The following is a 21,420-nucleotide window of genomic DNA, read 5'->3' as shown; positions in this document are numbered from 1 at the left end:
GAAGTCATCTCCTGCATTAAAAATATATATATATTCTTTTCCATAAAAACCCAAGCTTCCAAAAAAAGAAAAACAATCATTGCATTCAATTCCCTTGGTAACTTTGAAAAGGAAAAGAAAAAATATTTGGGGCCCTATTAGATTTTAAAACCTAATAGTATAAGAGAGAAATGTAATTAAATAATAAATTCTACTTATTTCAATTTCTAGTGTTAAAGAAACCCATACCTACATTTAATGTTAAGAAATTATTAAAAGTTACTTGATGAAGCATTACTGCCTAACAGTCGTACCAGGAGAGCTCTGGAGCCAGACTGGTTACATGTGAATTCCAACCTGGTCATTTACTAGCTGTGCAAACCTGGGCAAGGTTTCTTACCTTCTCCATTCCTGTTTCCTCAGCTGTAAAGTCAAGATAACAACTCTACCCACCTCATCAGGTTATTATGAGGATTAAATGAGTTAAAGACATATCCAGTTCTTAGAACAGAGCCTGGTAACAAGGCTAGTTATTATTTATTCATGCACACAATCAACACTCTGAAACAATTTAATGTGTTCATAATGGCCTAAAAAAATATTAGGAACAATACAAATGTAAGTAAGATATTTCCAATTCTGAAAAGTTTTTAAATCAAGTGAAAGAAATAGATTCATAATATAATTAACAAGCCTGGCAAGAATAAGATGCGTAGGACCATAAAAACAATATGAACAAGGAGCCTAGAGGGAGGAAGAAATTATATGGGTTTGATGTAAGGGGCATTTCTAGGGAAGTTTCCAGGGAAAGAACTTTCAGGTTCAATCCTGAAATCCAGCAGGATTCTACATCCCATGAAACAAAGAAGAGCCTGCATTACAGGCAAAAGAAACAACAAAGTGGACAGGCAGTGACTACATGCAGAACATAATGAGCCCTGGAAAGGACGTACACATCTTTCCAAAATGTTACGACTTTCATTTTTTAAATGTTGTACCAACCCACTGTCCTCCCCAACTAATGCCTGCCTGCTGTACCTTTCACCAGACAGATTGGGGTTTGTTTTCTAGTATCATCGGCATGTGGTAGCAGCCTAGGACGCTAAGCTAGAATTGGCTAGGTTGTGTTTTCTGACCGTCAGAAATTTAAATAAACACAAAATAATCAATAGCAAATTTATGTAAAAGCCCATAAAAATTATAGTTCAACTTTAAAAATAACTGTGTTTATAGTAACTGGTCAATTATCAAACAAGCACTTTTCCCTAGCAACTCATTAGTCAAATAGAAAGGTATTTATTCCATGCCCCCAGAGGGTATCTTGGCTATCTAGTTCCAAAAATGGCGGGGGGGGGGGGGGGGGGGGGGGGCGAAATCAAGATTATTGAGAAGCCCATAGTTAAACTTCTCTTTACAGATCTAAAAACGCAAAATCCCTCTAATGCTGCTTTACAATGATTTTTTTCATTCTCATGGGAAATCAATGGGATTAGCAATTTACAACTCTGTGCTGAAGTCATACTGAGGTTTATCCTCACTGTATGCAAAATTAAATCTTATATATTACAACCAATGGAACAAGCAATGCTCACGAAGTTCATGTGAGAAATTTCTCAATTCCAAAATATGCTAACTTACAATTTAGTGTTACTACTAAAAATGAGAAGAGTCTAAACACAGACTTACTTCAGATAAGGCATTCATTCCATTTATGATTGGACCTTCTTCTGGCTATAGTTAGTTTCTGCCTCAGAGAAGTAATAAAAAGGGACTCAGACATCATCTCCCTTTGCAGCAACTTCCTGGGAAGGGCAAATCTCTCATGCTCACTCCAATAAAAAGGTTATTCAGACTACCTCAGATATTTGAAAAACGGAAATCTCATGTGCAGAAGGCTGAAATAGTGCAGGTAATATGCAGATGTTGTTTACTATTTTTTAAACTCCCCAAAAAGGTACAATAAAATAACTGAGTGGTGAAAGTGTCCTGGCATCCTGACATTTCTGAGTGGTGAAAGTGTCCTGGCATCCTGACATTTCTGCCATTTATTTTAAGAAATAATAATAAATTAAGCTAAATCCAAAGAACAAAGTCACCTCTGAGATTAGCATACTTAAGGCACCGGTATAAACTGGGATGGGAGGGTAGCTGGATGAGTGAATACACAATTAAGATTTCTACCTAACTTAAAATGTATAGAATGTATTTGTAGTTCACTTTTTTGTAAAGGAAACTGTGAGAAGTCTATGCAGAGAAGACACGGTTCTTTATGTCCACTGCCCAAAAATTACTTCAGTGAAAATGACACACTGACAGGTACCTTAATAATTTTGCTGCAAAAAACTTCTATATTCCTTGACTTGTGTTACAAAACCAAAAGCAGCTTTGTTCATACATCTGGCAGTCTAGTGACGCCTTGTGATCAAACCGATCAACTACAAGTCTTAAGATTTCACAAAGTCTAAAGCATATTAACAACACTAAGTAGTATTTGCCTCAAACATACGTATATTTGTTAACTTTTAAATTAATGAGATATGTAATTGTTTGAAACAATTGGCAGTTTTAGCATGTATAAATGTACAGTGTAAATAATAATATAACGAACACTTGGGGCCTCCTACCCCGGGGAAGTCAGGCCCTACTGTGCACTTAAGGTCACCAACCACCAGACCAACATGCTCTCTTCTTCACATATAATCTCAACTCCTCTGCACATGTCCCTCAACAATGCAGCACAGTACCTAACTTCTGAAGGCCAAGCAGCAACCCCAGACAGGCCCACCAATCTCACCGCTCCCTCTAACCCCTCTGAACAAGAGCACTTCCTTCCTTCTGTCTCATTCTTACCCTTTAAAGACCTAATCCAAGTTTTGCTTCCTCCTCCAATTACCAAAGATCCCCACAATTTCTCTTCTTTGAGCGACTGTACTTTCAGAGAACCATATTGTTAAACCTTAATCAGTTATCGAATTATTACAAATACGCAAGTGTTTCCCAAATGGATTTTAAGATTCTTCAAGCACTTCCTTGATCACAGCACCTGTCAGTATAGCGATAAAAACTGGTATTTGCCACCACTCATTACCTGGAAGCAACTTAAAATTTTAAGAATTTAAAATTCAACAACTGAACATTTAAAAATGGTCAAAATGGTAAGTGTTATGTTGTGTATGTTTTACCATAATAAAAAATATGCTTTTTAAACAAAATCAGCAAGGTACTAACAGTACCTTCCTGGGGCAGAAACAGATGCTTTCTTCTTTTAAAAGAAATTTTTTTTTCTCCTCTCATTCTGGATTCTCTCCTTTTAAGCTGAAATTACAGGTCATTTCCTAATATGTCCGAAACACATAACTAAGATGCTACAGGTGATATTCTAGCATTTACAGCCACTCTAAACTTCAGAGGCTACTGCTTTTTTTTTAAATTGCCCTAAGTATTAGCCTCACAGTTTATCCAAATTCCTAATTCAAATGGACACTCTGAATTCCCAACCCAAATGGACACTCAGAATCATTTGCTGAGAATGAAGCGGCCTGTGGCTGACTCACAGCATGAGTGAGAAGTCCTAAGGCTTCTGGGGCTTTGGGGTTGCTTGTTTCCAGAGCTTAGCCTAGCCTAGCCTAGCCTACCCAGTACCAGGTAGCATGAGATAATTTTGAAAACTATTTTGTTTCACAAAATCTTAAGTGTATTTAAATACTTCGGAGAAAGTTTTAAAGACTTCTGCCATCTCTTCATTCTCTTCCATCAGGGGAGAACGGTGCAAGAGAACAGCCCAACTTGATTCAATCAGCACTGATATTGAGCAGTGACAAGTTACTTTCATAAAATGTTACGAAAGAGGTAAATTTAAGATGTAGCCACGTTACATGTTGAGATTCACTCTCCCAGCATGCCATACTTGCATTCCCTACTCCTTGCATGCTTACTTGCATGACAGACATGTATATTGTCAAAGGAAATTTAGTTGTGTAAGACAAGTTAGTAAACCAAATGCCGATGTGCCATTAGCACGTATGATATAAGTTTATATGAAGAGACTGTTGGTAATGGAGGGGTCTGAAAACATCTCCATGGTGCTAAGTGGCACCAAAGTGGGTATCAGTAACGTTAAGACAAGACCCAACTACATTCCATTAAAGAACACTCTGACTTATCTGCCAAAAAAAATTAACTTTGAAAAACCCTGTTTTTCGTCAGTGGAGAACTTAACTACAAATTCTAATCTGCGCCACCAGAAGTGGTAATGGGCCAACAACAGCAGCACAACATGAGCATGACACAAAGACTGCTTAGGCCAGTGATCTCCTGAATGATCCATCAAGGTGCAGTTAGAAATTATCAGCACTTCTATTTTTATCTGAAAAAATATTTGCTAATACTGAATATCTAGAGTTAACGTTAATGCCCTCATTGAGTCTCTGTCAATGGCCATCTGTCATCAACAGGCATAAGTGGAAGGCTAACCCAAAGAGGACTGACAACATGCTGGGCAATGTGACATACAGTACAGGTACATGCTAAGCAAGAATCTAGTTTTAATCAAACCCTGATCAAATGGGCAAAGTAATTTTTTTTTCATTTTTTTTAACGTTTATTTATTTTTGAGAGGGAGAAAGAGACAGAGCGTGAGCAGGGGAGGGGCAGACAGAGGAGACACAGAATCCAAAGCAGGCTCCAGGCTCTGAGCTGTCAGCACAGAGCCCGACACGGGGCTCGAACTCACGAACTGTAACATCATGACCTGAGCCAAAGCCGGACGCCTAACCAACTGAGCCGCCCAGGTGCCCCAAATGGGGAAAATTTCTCTTACTCAATGAAGTAGAAACCACCTTGATCAGAAGATCTACAAGAGGATGGCCAAAAGAAAAATGTTCGAAATTAATGAAAACAATCTTATAAGTTTGCTTTCCATCAGTAAGAAGAAAGAATGAACACTGCCCTAAGCATAAAGTACCCACTGTTGTCCTATTAGGTAAGAATGGAGTATGTGTATTCAATTTTTAAATACACACAAATGCAAAACTCAAAATCTTTTACTGAAAGAACACCTCATAATAGAATTATTCTTAGAAACTGTTTTGTAAGTGGGAAAAAGAAATTACTTGTAAGAAAAATGACACAATGTTAATTACCAATCTCACAACATCTAAATGTTTTTAAAAGTTAAAGAGCAGTGGGGCACCTGGGTGGCTCAATCAGTTAAGTGTCCAACTTCGGCTCAGGTCATGATCTCACGGTTCGTGGGTTCAAGCCCACGTTGGGCTCTGTGCTGACAGCTCAGAGCTTGGAGCCGGCTTTGGATTCTGTGTCTCCCACTCTCTCTGCTCCTCCCCCACTCACGCTCTGTCTCTCTCAAAAATAAATAAACATTAAAAAGAAAAACTTAAAGAATGGTGGAAGCTCTAAGGAAGAATATTCTGTTTTACTGAACATGTATCTGCTTGTTAAAGGGAGTGAAACTTCTAAAACTACTATTTTCCCCATTCAGTGACTAATAACTTTTAAGTCTGCCTAAATAATAAGCTTTTGGCTATTTTGTGTAAGTTATTCCCAAAAGGATTTTAAACTTTTGCAAAAATCTTTTTTTTTTTTTTTTTTTTTTTTTTTTTCTTAAGAGGCAGCAGGAACAGGAGAGAAGGGCAGAGGGAGAGGGAAAGACTCTCAAGCAAGCTCCATACTCAGCAAGTAGCTCGGTTGCAGGGCTCAATCTCAAGACTCTGGGATCATGCCCTGAGCTGAAATGAAGAGTCAGATGCTCAACCAACTGACCCACCCAGGTGCCCCTTTTTACAAAAATCTTTTAAACAGAATTCAGCTTTTAGTTTATACACAAAAGCTTACCACTAAGTAATTCAATCCAGTTCTGGACCGTTTCTGGAGGTTGCGTCTCCTTAACATGCTTTAGAGCTTCATCAAGAAGAACATCCCCCGTTGGAGCATCTGACTTACAGATCACCTAAAATGTAAGCAATAGGAATGAAATGATCACGAATTCTTTTTTCTGACTTCATCTCTTTAAATGAAAAACTTAATTATGCAAAAACTTCTTGAAGTTCTTCACACAGTGTGAATGTTCAGATTTCAAATTAATTCTCTATTCAGAAATCCAACATTGAACCTAACCAGATTAGCCACAATCATGAATGAAAATAGTGTGCAAGAATTAGTAAAGACAAATGCTAGAACAGTTGATACTAATTCTTTTCATTGCTAAACCTTAGGCTATTTAATCAAGAAATTCATTTTTTAAACATTTATTAGTTATAGAAATAAACTCAATTATATATAAAAATTCAGTATATGATAAACGTGGCATTTTACAGCAGTGGAGAAATGAATTTTTCAATGTTACTGAAACAAATGTCTAGCCAATTAGGAGTAAAAATTAAGTAAGACTTGGCTCCTCAAGAGCTTATGCCACAATAAAAGATAAAAATTTTAAATATGAAATATAATTTGGCAGGTGAGAAAGTTTTTTTTTCAAAATTGTGACAACTAGGGGCGCCTGGGTGGCTCAGTCGGTTAAGCGTCCGACTTCGGCTCAGGTCATGATCTCACGGTTCGTGAGTTCAAGCCCCGCGTCGGGCTCTGTGCTGACAGCTCAGAGCCTGGAGCCTGTTTCAGATTCTGTGTCTCCCTCTCTCTCTCTCTGACTCTCCCCCATTCATGCTCTGTCTGTCTCAAAAGTAAATAAACGTTAAAAAAAAAAAAAATTAAAAAAAAAATTGTGACAACTAGCAGAACCTTGAATATACCGATAGGTTTGGTAACACAATTGTTACACTACAAAACTTTTTAAAGTTAAGATGGTTATAGACTCACTCCATCTAAAAGTGGAAAAAGACAAGACTGGGGAACAAGAAGAAAATGCTTTGGCCAAGCATTAGATTTCTGTAGCCTTCACGGAGTTCTTGGCTAAGAAACAAATTTCTGGTTGAAATTCTCTATAATCAAATTGTAATCTGCTATATTACTTATGTTACCTTTATTAAAACATTACAAAATCTAACTATTATTTTGTAAATGCAGCACTCTTCCCTTAAACTTATCCTCAACAATTGTCCTTACCTTTCTGTTCGATCTTCTGAAAAGTTAAAAAAAATATATAATGAGATCTGTTTCTGAGACAGCATGACCCAACAGAAATATAATTAGAAATGTAAGCCACAAATTTTTTTAAACTTCTGTAATTATTTTAAAAAAGAAAGACACAGGTGAAATTAATTTTAATGTATTTGCTTTAACCCACCATAGCCAAAATATTGACATGTAACAAATATTTTTAAATTGAGATATTTTACATTCTTTTCCATAGTAAGTCTTCCCAACTCCAGTGTGTTATTTACAACATGCCCCAGATGCACTAGCCACATTTCAAGTGTTTGGTTCACAGATACCAGGTGGCTAGGGGCTACAGTGTTGGCAGATACGGAACATTTTCCATCGTCACAGAAAGTTTCGCTGGACAGTGCTATTCTGGACCATGCTTTTAGTTAAGGGGTCAGAGAGAATAAAAAAAGGAGAACCTTGGGAGAAAAAGTTGTATCTTTATACACTGTAGTCTTGCCACCACTTCTTACTTCCCACTTGCTCCTTAAATCCACTGCAATCACCTCATGCCCACCTTCTGAGATGGGTCTTCTATCAGGTCACAATAACCTGGGTGTAGGTGGGGCTTTTTTCTTATGAAATTCTCTCACGATAGATTACTCTTCTCTATCACCTCTGTAATTATGCTACTCTACTTAATCTAATAATCTTTCACTTGTATTAAGCTTCCTAACTAGCCTCCCCAAACTATTTATAGCCCTTTTCAATCCATTCTCCTGATTTTAATTTTTTTAATTTATTTAAATCCAAGTTATTTTACATATAGTGTAATGATTTTGAGAGTAGTGATTGATCACTTAATTTATCACATATAACACTCAGTGCTGATCCCAACAAGTACCCTCCTTAATGCTCATCACCCATTTAACCCATACCCCCTCAACGACCTTTCTAAAAGGCAAATCTTAGCTCAACGGTTTCTGCCTAAAAGTCTTCAATGTGTAGAGTAAGTTCCAAACCCCTTATCAAATTTCAGCAATGTGTGGACCACTAGTAAATATGCTCTCCCCACACCTTTAATTTCTATTTAGTGTATTTCTCCTTAGAGGAGAGCCTCATTCTTAAATATGAACAGATAACCAAGGATAACAAGATACTAAAATAAAACCTTCAACATGGAAGAGACCAAAAGACAGAAAATAAGAACTTTGAAGAAACAAAAGAAATTTTCAAAACAGCCATAATATCCTTAGAGATTTAAAGGAAGATATTACATCCCTAAAATAAGAAGGTGTGATTAAAAGAGAAAACAAAGCAAAAAACAAAAACAAAACACATGAAAACAAGAAAAGGTCCCTGGAAATCAAAAACATGAGAGCCACAATAAAAAACTCAACAGAGGATTAAAAGGTAAAGGAGCCAAGAGAATGCCAATTATACCTCAATAAAGCTAGGAAATTAAGAAACAGAAAGAAAAAAGACTAGTCAAGAGGTCCACATCAAACTTACAGAGGTCTAGAAAATGGAGCACAGAAGATACAAAAATAGAGGAAAATTTTCTAAAACCAAAACTAAACACTTCTACGACGAAAGAGCCCATGCATAATGATTTTCAATATACGTGCTGTCACAGTGAGCACAGCATAATGAATTTTAAAAGACCCACATCAAGGGACAGCATACAATTTCAGAACACCAGGGAAAAACAAAAGATCTGAAACACTTCCAGACTGGAAAACAAGTATCACACAATGAATGAAAACCAGAAGGGCACCAGACCTTAACAGCAACTGTGCATACCAGAGGACAATGGGGAAATGACTTCAAAATTCTGTGGGAAAGTAACTTAAATGCAACATTCTATTCCCAAACCGTCAAATAAAAATGAGGTAAAGAAATTTTCAGGAATGCACAGTCTCAAAACATTTCCTCCCTCCAGGATAGAAAAACAAAAAATACTAGATCCAGAAAACAGGGGGTTGAAAGCAGTAAAATATGACAGGAAGTTCCAGTAGCACCAAATCATAACCAGTCCAAACCAATGTACTTGAACATTTGAAAATTAATAATGCTAATTTTTTTCCAAGGGAGCATGTGAGAAAAAAGAGATAGCTACATAGAAACAATTATTTTTTAATTTTTTTAACGTTTATTTTTAAGAGAGAGACAGAGAGAAAGAGGGGTAGAGGCAGAGAGAGGGAGACACAGAATCCGAAGGAGGCTCCAGGCTCTGAGCTGGAACTCACGAACCCTAAGATCATGACCTGAGCTAAGTAGGACACTAAACCGACTGAGCCAACCAGAAGCTCCAAAAAGATTTTTTTAAAAGAAAATTATGAAAACTCTTAAGAAAAAAAAAATGAAAGGAGAATATAGGATCTGACATAACTCTGCAGGCAATAGTAACATAATTATAATACTATAAAGTAATTGTTATGGTTTTGCTCAAAATTACAACATAACCCTATTAGGAAAACTGGGGGTAGAGATAAGTAGTATGTGAGAGAGCCAAATATTCACCTTTTCTTTTCTTTTTTCCATCTTTCTTATAGAAAGTAAACAGCATTTCAAAGTGACTAACCAAGAGATGGCAGGGGCCCCTGGCTGGCTCAGGCAGACAGCATGTGACTATTTATTTTGGGGTTGTGAGTTCGAGCCCCATGTTGGGTGTAAAGATTACTTAAAAATAAAATCTTAAAAAAGAGAGAGAGAGAGAGATGGCAGTATAAACTCATTAGAAATATGGAGAAAAATGCCAAAAGAAATAACTAAGAGAACAGCATGTTAAATAGTGGTCTCCAAGAGGTGTTCATGGACTAACCCTTGGAACCCTTTACTTTTCAGCAAAATCCCTGTAGATAAGATTAAGTTAAATTAGATCTGGAGACGGTCTGGATTATCCAGGATTAATTAGATCAGGATTATCTAGGAATGAAAGCATCCTTATAAAAAACACACAATGCAATGAAAGCGTCCTTATAAAAAACACACAAAGGAGAGACACAGAGGAGAAAGGAGTGTAAAGACAGAGCACAGAGATGCAGTCAAAAGTCAAGGAAACCCTGGAGCCAGCAGAAGCCAGAATTAAGACACAGTATCCTTCTTGAAGCCTTCTATGCGAGCATAGCATATGCTGGCCTCCAGAACTGAGAGAATAAGGATCAGTTGTTTTAAGCCATCAAGTTTGTTATAATCCGTTAAGGAGACCCTGCAAAACTAATACAAGGACTAAGAAGGACTGCCTCTCAGGAGCAGGACTAAGGAGTGGGGAAAAGTGAATAGAAGATTGTTATTTTTTGTTGTAACTTTTATAATTTGATTTTATAACTATTAATATGTATTGCTTTAATAAAATCCATCATTATTTTTAGGTCAATAAATTAAATCATATGGCGTATTTTTCCAAAAAACACATCAACCACCTAGTTAAGGTCACACCAACAATGAACTGAAACAGAAAGCCCGTGAGGTAGAGAACATGTGTCTCTTGGCCTCCACTGTACTCCCAGGGTCGAGCAGTGTATGGTAGACTTAAGCACTAACTAAATATTGGACAAATGAATAAACGAACAAAAGAGCAAATAATCTGCTGATAACCAACGCAAAGCTAGCTCTTATTCCCACAAAAAGAACCAGTATCAAATCTTTTCATTTTAGGTCAGGGCTTCATAACATTAATGTCAAATTGTTTATAATTACTATAATCAACAGCAATCTATGTGTATGTTTTATTGATAACTATAATGGCAAATTCTTAAAGTTTTCCTCCATAAATCTACGGTTACACAGTAAAACAGAATAAAATTTATATTCTGCTTTATGATACAGTTCTCTAAAACAGTAATTTTAAAACCAATCTCAGGCCAGCTCATATAACTCTACTTTGCATGACTAAAAGTAGATTTAATTTTAAAATCCGATGCGGAATATGTTCTGCTATACAATGTTTACTTTGCATATAATTTTCAAGAACATATAAATGGCTCTCTTTCCTATAGGATTATGGCATATCAATCAAAAAACATTCAGTTTTGATCTAAAACTATGTAGATTTCTTGAAGATGCTGTATTAAAGAAAAAACAGTTCTGGGCACCTGGCTGGCTCAGTCAGTTATGCATCTGACTTCGGCTCAGGTCATAATCTCGGAGTTCGTGAGTTCAAGCCTGGTGTTAGGCTCTGTGCTACAGCTCAGAGCCTGGAAGCCTGCTTTGGATTCTGTGACTCCCTTTCTCTGCCCCTTCCCCGCTATCTCTCTCCCTCTCTCTCTCTCCCTCATAAATAAGCATTAAAAAGCTAAAAAAAATTTGAAAAGTTTTGAAAACATCATGCCCCCCAAGAAACACAATGACAGACTAGAAGAGAAACAGTTTTGAGTATTTCAGACTGAGGATGGAGTTAAGAATCCTAAAAACTAGCCAAAAATAACGATTTATACAGCCTATCACACTAGAGAAGGCAGAGATCTAAAAAGCACATATTCATATTCTGCTAAAAAGACCAACAGCCCATGGACAGTTAATTTGCAAGATAACACCTTTGAGTTTTAAAACTAAATTATGTCAGGTCTTTCCAAATTATGGCTTTCAGAAGGAAAATGAAGTCTAGAGTCTTTCTGAATATGTGAGATGCAGTGGCCAGTGAGCCTGACAATGAATTACATGAGTCATTACGTACAAAGAACTAAGAAACCAAAAGTACAAAAAAGATATGGAAATACGACTTCCAATAAAGTCTTAACTTTAAAATCAACTTCCTAGTTAATTCTTTAAAGGTATTAGAAATTTTCACTTTTAGTCAGCACAAACTCTTTAACAAGGATGTTATTTAGCACTCCTCTTACCTTTCTTGTTAACAGACTTTTACGTCTCATTCCACAAGCCTCTAGTTGTAACCTTCCTCTCAGTGCTAATTCAATTAACATACAGCCACGTAATCCAGATGATATACAGTCATTCCAAAATGATGTGTAACCCTAGTTTAAAAAAAACAAAAAGAAAAGAAAAGAGCTAATTTATTTTGAATTCAGATTCAAAAACAAATATTTTTAGGCAAAGTTACTTCTGGTACCTTTTACCTTTATCTTTTCATTATTATAATTTTAAATAAAATACTAAAAACTTACAATTGTTATACATTACTAATCTAGAGTTTTCAGGTGTTTATTGTCTTTTCACCACTAACCCTTACATGCAGTTAAACAAATAACTTTGGAAGTCAGAGGTTTAATACTATGTCTCTCATCCTTCATTAAGTGTTTTCTAGGCTCTTTCAGATTACAAGGACCAGAGCTCACTCACGCAGTTAACTCCTGACTGTAGTTTATTATTAGTACATATGGGCAAGTTAAAAAGATCCAGAAAAACAATCTAGCCCAATGTAGCCTCAAAGAATATTGAAACATCATTCATTCTTTTTAGCATAAAAACACAAAGCTAATTTTTTAATGCTTATTTATTTTGAGGGGGGAGGGCCAGAAAGAGAGGGAGAGAGAATCCCAAGCAGACCCCACACTCAGCACACAGAGCCGGACATGGGGCTCAATCTCATGACAGCGTGGAAGGATCACGACCAGAGTAGATATCAAGAGTCAGACGCCTAACCAACTAAGCCACCCAGGCACCCCCACAAGATTAATTTTGAAAAAATATATTAGCAAATTTATGTGCTGGCCCATGCCTAAAGCTCTGAATAACAAACAGTAAGGCAATCAGATGCTCCACCCTCACTCCAACAGAAATTTAAGGGCAACATGCGAGGTGGAAGAACCACCAGACAGAAGGAGACTGACAGACTATCTAGAGATCTGGGATACTCATATCAACCAGACGAAGTCTGGGCACTATTTGAGAGCAAATAATTGGGAGTCCTCCAAAATATGAAGCTATGAACTTTGCCAACTACTAATCTAAAGCCCCCTACTCTGGGGACACCTAGATGGCTCAACAGATTACACATCGACTCTTAGATTTTGGCTCAGGTCCTGATCTCACAGTTCCTGAGACTGAGCCCCACTTAGGGCTCCATACTGTGCGCTAACAGAACACAGCCTGCTTGGGATTCTCTCTTTCCCTATCTCTCTGCCCGCACCCCCCCCCCGCCCCCACTTACTTGCTTGCACGCACACTCTCTCTCAAAAAATAAAATAAACTTAAAAAAATTTTTTTAAAAATGTAAATAATAAAGTGCCTAACTCGGAGGAGAAAGGAGAACTTCTAAATGGTTCTCAGAACCTAGTAACATATAGTCTTGGTAGGAGGGAGAGCAGGCCAATGGATTCTCTGAATAATAGAGGGTCTAGGATTAGGGAGGGACCTAGCCCTTTGATTCTGGCACTTGTTCAAGGTCAGTCTTGGTACCTTGCCAGGTCACAGTGATCAGCCTGTATACAGATGGTGACTTACCATCAAGGTCCATGAGATTCCACTATCAACACAGGGACTTAAATTAGCCTAATAAACTACCACTCCTGAGGGAAAAGGCTTTGGGAAAGTGAGAATTTAGATTAAGAGAGCCACAAAAGAATAAACAAATTAGCAATTTAGAGAGGTCAATTTAAACTCTTTTTTTTTTTTTAAAGTTTATTTAGTGTGTGTGGGGGGGGGGGGGAGAGGGAGGAAGGGAGGGGGAGAGAGGGAGGGAGAGACAGAGGGAAGGAGAGATAGAGGGAAGGAGAGAGGGAGTGAAGGAAGGGGAGAGAGGGAGTGAAGGAGAGAGAGGGAGGGAAGAAAGGAGGGGGGAGGAGGAGGGGAAGCAGAGAGAGGGGGAGGGAAGCAGAGAGAGGGAAGGGAAGGAGAGAGGGAGGGAAGGAGAGAGGGAGGGACAGAGAGAGGGAGAGAGGAGAGGGATGGAGAGGGATGGAGAGGGATGGAGAGGGATGGAGAGGGATGGAGAGGGGGAGAGGGGGAGAGGGGGGAGAAGGGGAAAGGGGGAGGGGGGAGAGAGATGGGGAGAGGGGGGAGGGGGAGAAAGGGAAAGGGGGAGGGGGAAGGATGGGGAGGGATGGAGAGAGAGGGAGAGAGGGGGAGAGGGAGGGAGGGGGGAGAGGGGGAGAGGGGGAATGGGGAGAGGGGGGAGGGATGGAGAGAGGGAGAGAGGGGGGAGAGGGGGGGAGAGGGGGGGAGAGGGGGGGAGAGGGGGGGAGAGGGGGGGAGAGGGGAACGAACCCCAAGCATGACCTGAGCTAAAACCAAGAATTGGATGCTTACCCAACTGAGCCACACAGGTACCTAGGCTAATTTAAATATGAGGCAGGGGAAGCAGAAATTGACTGAATTTGAGAGAATACTTTTAAACTTAATAAACAATAGGGGTCTGATTAAATTAATACTGCCATAGGTTTAGTGAAGTGGCTACTGAGATCAGTTAAGTTACAGAGGTTAGGTAATGCCCACAGCCTATGTACCCATGCCACCTAAAGCCCTGGGAAGCCTGGGAATGGATTCCACATGAAATCAAAGTTACAGATATCTGGCTTCTACTGACCTGGACACGGAGATGGAGCTCCCAGGTAAGCCTCTAGCAACTGCAAACAACAGAGTGCACCTCATGAAGCAGTAACACGCCCTGTCTGTCTACAAGTCCGGAAATTCCAGATGAACTGTACTGAGAAGCTCCCATTTGTTAGCTAAGGATGAAATTACGTCTCAATCTCAACTACTCCCAAGGTAACTGTGTATCCAGACCTTAGCCAACTGGAGTCTTTAACAGCAGACTTTAAAAACTTACATGAAGTGAACGGCTTTTAGGCATCACCAGTAGAAAACATACAATTAAAATCACATGGGAAAGTGGACTAATCAGCACAGACAGTTCTGTAGCAAAACATGATCAGGAATTAACCAAGTTGGGAGAGGGGAGGCAGAGGAGGAGTACTAAAAAATGCAAGATTAAATTTAAATTTTTGAATGGTGGGGCACCTGGGTGGCTCAGTCGGTAAAGTGTCCAACTCTTGGTTTCAGCTCAGCTCACGATCTCACGGTTTCGTGAGTTCAAGCCCTGCGTCAGACTCTGGAGACTGCTTCAGATTCTGTGTCTCCCTCTCTCTCTGCTCCTCCCCCGCCCATACTCTATCTCTCTCTCCAAAAATAAACACTAAAAAAAATTTTTTTAATAAAAAATTAAAAACAGAGTCTCTTTTTGTGACGATGTTAACTAAATCCATTTTGGTAAACATTTCACAATATTTGTAAAACAAACCACCATTCTATGCTCCTTAAACTTACACAACAATGTATGTCAATATTTCTCAGCACTCCTGCGGGGGCAGGGGGGTGGTTAGTATCTCTAAAATTGGGATGCATTTCAAATAAGATGGTATTTTAAAGGAAATGCCACATTACAGTTATTGAGCCTAAACCCATGGAAGAGAGAAGAGACATGTGGCATAGGCCCCACATGTCCACTGCGGTGTAGTGATGTCAGTTACCTGGAGTACTTAAAACTTGGTACAAGACTGGATGACTGAGACCACATCCAGGCATGCCATCAGTCCACCTGACTTCTCAGTGGAAAAGATTTTTTACAAGGGCAGGTCAATAACCACTGCCTGAAAGATTCAGTCCTCAGACAAACCATTACTCCCTGAAACAATTGCAAGAACTGTAGTCTAGGCGGGATGCAAGACATGATGTGTTTGCCCCATAAAAATATACTCTGTTAAGCAGGGCAAGCCAGCCACAATAGAAGTAACAGTTAAAATAGGTGAGGAAGACCCAGCAATACAAAGCAGTTTATGATCTGGCTCAAAAGGCACAACTACCTACATTTGCAGCCACGTTTTAAGAGGGTAAAGAAGTCCCAGTTATGATTATGTACCCAGTGACACCACACAGCTCTTACACTTGTAAGTCAATAATCATTTCAGATCCCTAAATGGGTTTGAGATTCTACCACCAGCAATGGAGTATCTTCACGCCCTCGGTTAGTCCAAGGATAGGTACTCAACATTCAGGGTCACGCTGAGAGAAGACCGCTGGCCAGACAATCAACTTACTGATGAAGCAGCAGCAGCTGCACTAGGAATACCAGTAGCCACAGGACCTTAAGGATGCCCCCCCCCCCCCCCCCCCCCCCCGTTCACTGTAGAAGAAACAACTGGAGGTTAGAAAACCACAGCAAACTACTCTGGGGCCCTACAAGTTATCAGTTCCAATATCCTAAAATACAAGAATGGGAGAGACAGAGATATTCCAAGCAGAGATAGGTCATAAGCTGTTCCCACAAAACCCAGAGAAACATGACTTCATTAGGTTCATGGGTCCAAAATAGGAGGGAACATACCAGAACAGAAAATGTATTAAGACCCTAATATGGTCATATTGATGAACTAAAAAACCAACAACAGGCACATTTGAAGATTATACCATGTGCAGCTCACAAGGCCTCCAACAAAGAACAGAACACAAGAGACAAGAAATCCAAGGGTTCTGGAAACTAATTCAAAGCACCTCTACTTGCCTTTCACCATCTACTTTAGTAACAACAAATAATAACCACATAAGGAGAAACTTTCCCAATGGGGTGCCAGCTAAATTAATTACAGAGTTGTACTTCAATCAATCTTTTGTTATTCAGAGTCCCCAGCATCACAGAGTCACTCAGTCAAATGGCCAAACTTTCAGGCAGATCTCATGAGATGGTTGTGGAACATAAACTGAAATATGAATTACCTTATCATATAGTATGCCATTCAGATGCAAGGCGGTAAGAACAATAAATATGTAATAACAAATGAGGCAGTGATCTCAGGGACATGCTCTACAGACACAATTCCCTTGATGGGCAGTTCCAAGGTCTAAGTTTAGGGGACAGAGTCTACAGAAAGCCCAATGCTGCTACACATCTAAGCAACAACCTCCAACACAGCTTATTCTCAGTGATAATATTTATTTGTATCTCTATTTGCCTGAGTCCGTCAGGTGGCTCAACCTGAGTGGGGGAAAGGGTGTTGTTTTACTGGGTCCCTAAAAATGCAAACACTGAGCTCTCACCATTCAAGGTATAAGCTCCAGAAGTACTTAATGAGAAGCATTTTGCTGTTTAAGAATCAACTCAAGTAAAAGTAGAACTTCCCTATGACCCAGCAATTGCACTACTAGGTATTTATCCAAGGGATACAGGTATGCTATTTCGAAGGGACACATGCACCCCCATGTTTATAGCAGCACTATCAACAATAGCCAAAGTATGGAAATAGCCCAAATGTCCATGGATGGATGAATGGATAAAGAAGATGTGGTATGTATGTATGTATATGTATGTGTGTACACATACACACATACACACACACACACAATCAGCAATCAAAAAGAATGAAATCTTGCCATTTGCAACTACGTGGATGGAACTAGAGGGTATTATGCTAAGCAAAATTAGTCAGAGAAAGACAAATATCATATGACTCCACCCATATGAGGACTTTAAGACACAGAACAGATGAACACAAGGGAAGGGAAGCAAAAATAATACAAAAACAGGGAGGGGGACAAACATAAGAGACTCCTAAATATGGAGAACAGAGGGTTACTGAAGGGGTTGTGGGAGGGGGGGATGGGCTGAATGGGTAAGGGGAATTAAGCAATCTACTACCGAAATCGCTGCTGCACTATATGCTAATTTGGATGTAAATTTAAAAAAATAAAATTGAAATTAAAAAAGAGTCTCTTGTGGTTTGTTTCCCTCTCCTCTTCCCTCACCCCTTCCATATGTTCGTGTTTTATTAAATTCCACAAATGAGTGAAATCATATGGTATTTGTCTTTCTGACTTACTTCGCTTAGCACAATACATTATAGAACCATCCACATCATTGCAAATGGCAAGATGTCATTTTTTCTGATGGCTGAGCATTATTGCATTGTGTATGTATGTGTGTATGTTTGTGTGTGTATGTATGTCTATACACACACACAAACATACACACACAAAATCTTCTTTATCCATTCATCAGTCAATGTGGGCTCTCTCCATAGTTTGGCTCTTATTGATAATGCTGCTATAAATATTGGGGTGCTTGCACCCCTTCAAATCTGTATTTTTGTATCCTTTGGGTAATTACCTAATAATGCAACTGCCAGGTTGTAAGGTAGTTCTATGTTCAGTTTTTTGAGGCACCTCCATACTGTTCTCCAAAGTGGCTGCACCAGTTTGCACAAAGAATAGCATCCTAACGACAGAACCAGTCCTATGTATTGGGCTGTATGCTGAATACCTGTGTCTCCTTATCTTAAGCTACTTTGAAGGGATTTTGTTCAAGTAAGCAAGTAATTTCTAGTAAGGCTAAAAAGAATTTAATAAATTCTGACATGTATCTGACAAAAGTCTCTAAATAAAGCAACTACAACTAAAAGATTTACACAGGCCAATAAATATTATGCATAGCCAAAAAACTCAAATCTGCATACACTTAACATTTAATTGTTATTAGAAACCTACTCTGATTATGACTATAAGGGCAGCTGCATACTAGAAACAAAAGGCAGTCCAATCCACCCACATTATCATTTGTAAGAGAGCAAATTAGGACTTATTAACCAAACAAATGTCACTTACAATTTAACTGCCACATTCCAATTAATCTCATCTAATTAGAAGCAAATTAAATCCAATATCCCCAACCTTACAAAGGTAAAGAAAAAAACAAAACAAAACAAACAAAAAAACACAGACACTAAAAACAAAACCAAAATGGGGTGCCTGGGTGGCTCAGTCGGTTAAGTTTCCAACTCTTGGTTTCAGCTCAGGTCATGACCTCACGGTTTCATGAGTCTGAGCCCCACATCAGGCTCTGCTTGGGATTCTCTCTCTCCCTCTCTCTCTGGCCCTCCCCCACTTGTACTGTCTCTGTCTCTCTCAAAATAAATACATTTTTAAAAAATTAAACAACAACAACACACTAAGATACACATTAAAAAATATTTATATGGGACACCTGGGTGGCTCTGTCAGTTAAGTGTCTGACTCTTCATTTCAACTCAGGTCATGATCTCATGGTTCGTGAGATTGAGCCCCACACATCAGCATGGAGCCTGCTTGTGATTCTCTTGCATCCTCTTGCTCTCTCTGCCCCTCACCTCACTCAAAAAAAAAAAAAAAGTATTTACACAAAACGGGAGTCTAGGTGGCTCAGTCAGTTGAGCATCCAACTCTTCATTTCAGCTCAGGTCATGATCCCAGGGTCACTGGATTGAGCCCCCACGCTATAGATTTTCTCCCCCGCCTTCCCTCTCCCCTGCTCACACTCTCTCCTAAAAAAAAAAAAAAAAAAAAAAAAAAAAAAAAGTAGACAACAGACAAATCCAAATTGAGGGACATTTTACAAAATAACTGGTTAAGAACTAAAGGAAATCAGATTTTAAGAATCATAGGAACAAGGGGCGCCTGGGTGGCTCAGTTGGTTAGGCAGCCAACTTTAGCTCAGGTCATGATCTCGCAGTTCATGGGCTGGAAACCCGCATCAGGCTCTATGCTGACAGCTCAGAGCTGGACCTGCCTCAGGTTCTGTGTCTCCCTCTGTTTCTGTCCCTCCCCTGATGACACTTTGTCTCTCTCTCAAAAATGAAATGTTTAAAAAAAATGTTAAAGAATTAAAGGAATAACATAATGACTAATTAAGAAAGTTGATTCATCAAATACAGAATCTCAAGAGATGAGAATTTGAGTTAAAATTAATGACCTAAATGAAAAGTTCACAAGAAGAGTTCAACAAACTTGAAATGAAAGAAAATCAAGGAACCTGAATTTGAAGAACAGCAAGAGAAAAGAAGAAAATGAGGAATGTCAAATATACTTCAATTAAAAAAAAGAGAGAGAGAGAGAGAAAGAAAATGAGGAAAGCCTCAGAGACTAAGGTCTTTTTTTTTTTAATTTTTTTTTCTTAATGTTTTTATTTATTTTTGAGACAGAGAGAGAGCATGAACAGGGAAGGGGCAGACAGAGAGGGAGACACAGAATCGGAAGCAGGCTCCAGGCTCTGAGCCATCAGCACAGAGCCCGATATGGGGCTCGAACTCACAGACTGTGAGATCATGACCTGAGCCAAAGTCGGACGCTCAACCGACTGAGCCACCCAGGTGCCCCAGAGACTAAGGTCTTTAAGACCTTAGGAGTAAAATAGGAGTAAAAGGAATCTCAAAAAGAGAGAAAGTAGAAAAAATAACAGCTGAAAATTTCCCAAACCAGGTAGAAAATAATTCATCTAAGATCTAGATGCTCAACAAACTCCAAACTGGATAAACACAAAGAGATCACCAAACATAGACATCACGGTCAAACTGTTGAGGAAAAAAAAAGTATCTTGAAGGCAGCAAGAAAAAAACACCTTATCACATATAAGGGAACAATGCAAATTACCAGTTAACTTCTCACTGCAATCACTGAAGACTGGAGACTAGAAGGCACTGAGATTTGAAGTGCCGAAAGAAAAGAAACTACCAACCAAGAATCTATACTGTGAGAGTGAGATGATTCATTTTCAGATATGCCAAATAAAAGCAGTGCTGTCTAGTTAACAATGGGTTAACTTTTAGAAGTATGTATGAACCACTCCCCGCTCCCCAAGCCCTTAGACACTTCACTTCCTGGTTCTTCTTCCCCTCTCCTTTTCACAGGGTTATTTTCGCAGGATTTGCAATAAGCATGCTTCATAGAATAAAGGGAGGAGGGACTGAAAGTCTCTGCATCACCTCAGGGAATGTACATTTGTTCCAATCAGACTACTTTTTGGCCTTACATGGGCATAAGCAACATCCAGGTGAGGCTGTAACCTCTGTAGTACTCAGCCAAAGAGGAACCAGGAGAGGGACTTCATGCTAGGAGATAAATTGCCTGCTGGAACTGCCTGGAGTGTGCCCGTCCATCAGATACCCGCTCTTGGTTGATTAAACCCTTGCTCCACTGTGCTCCGAATCTCCACGTCCCTCCTTTGACTGGGACAGTGGGCTTATTTCTCACACATACTCAGCAAAATTAACCTTCAAAAATGAATTTGAAACAAAGACATTCCTAGATAAAGGAAGAATGAATTTGTTGCTAGCACATCAACCTCATAAGAAATTAACTAAAGGAAGTTCTGCTGCTGAAAGTATCATCAGATGGTATTTCAAATCCACATAAACAAAAGACAGATACAAAGGTACATTTTTAAAACTATTTTCGGGGCACCTGGGTGGCTCAGTCAGTTAGGCATCAGACTCTTGATTTCAGCTCAGGTCATGATCTCAGAATCACGGGATCAAGCCTCATGTCAGACTCCACGTGCTTGGGATTCTTCTTTCCTTCTCTCAAAATAAACAAACGCTTTTTAAAAAAGGATATTTTCTTTTTCCTTTTAAAACCTTATTTAAAAGCAAAGTCTTGCATAAAACTAAGTATAAAACATTGTTG

General features: G+C 39.0%; 1 protein-coding gene across 2 annotated transcripts in view; it reads right to left on the bottom strand.

The window, feature by feature from the left end:
• LOC106979746 (Golgi phosphoprotein 3) overlaps window positions 1–21,420 on the bottom strand; it is a 48,502-nt gene that overhangs the window by 4,336 nt on the left and 22,746 nt on the right. The window contains exons 2-3 of one of the 2 annotated variants that reach the window (XM_027074986.2): window positions 11,880–12,011; window positions 5,830–5,944 (exon numbers count right to left, since the gene is read on the bottom strand). In XM_027074986.2, the coding sequence (XP_026930787.1) occupies window positions 5,830–5,944; window positions 11,880–12,011 (247 nt within the window). The remainder of the gene's footprint in view (window positions 1–5,829; window positions 5,945–11,879; window positions 12,012–21,420) is intronic. The other variant, XM_027074987.2, reaches the window with a different exon arrangement.

Source organism: Acinonyx jubatus, chromosome A1 (genome assembly GCF_027475565.1).
Source record: "Acinonyx jubatus isolate Ajub_Pintada_27869175 chromosome A1, VMU_Ajub_asm_v1.0, whole genome shotgun sequence".
Lineage (NCBI taxonomy): Eukaryota > Metazoa > Chordata > Mammalia > Carnivora > Felidae > Acinonyx > Acinonyx jubatus.
The sequence above is the reverse complement of the archived record's forward strand: the minus strand, read 5'-3'. Positions and strand labels throughout refer to the sequence as shown.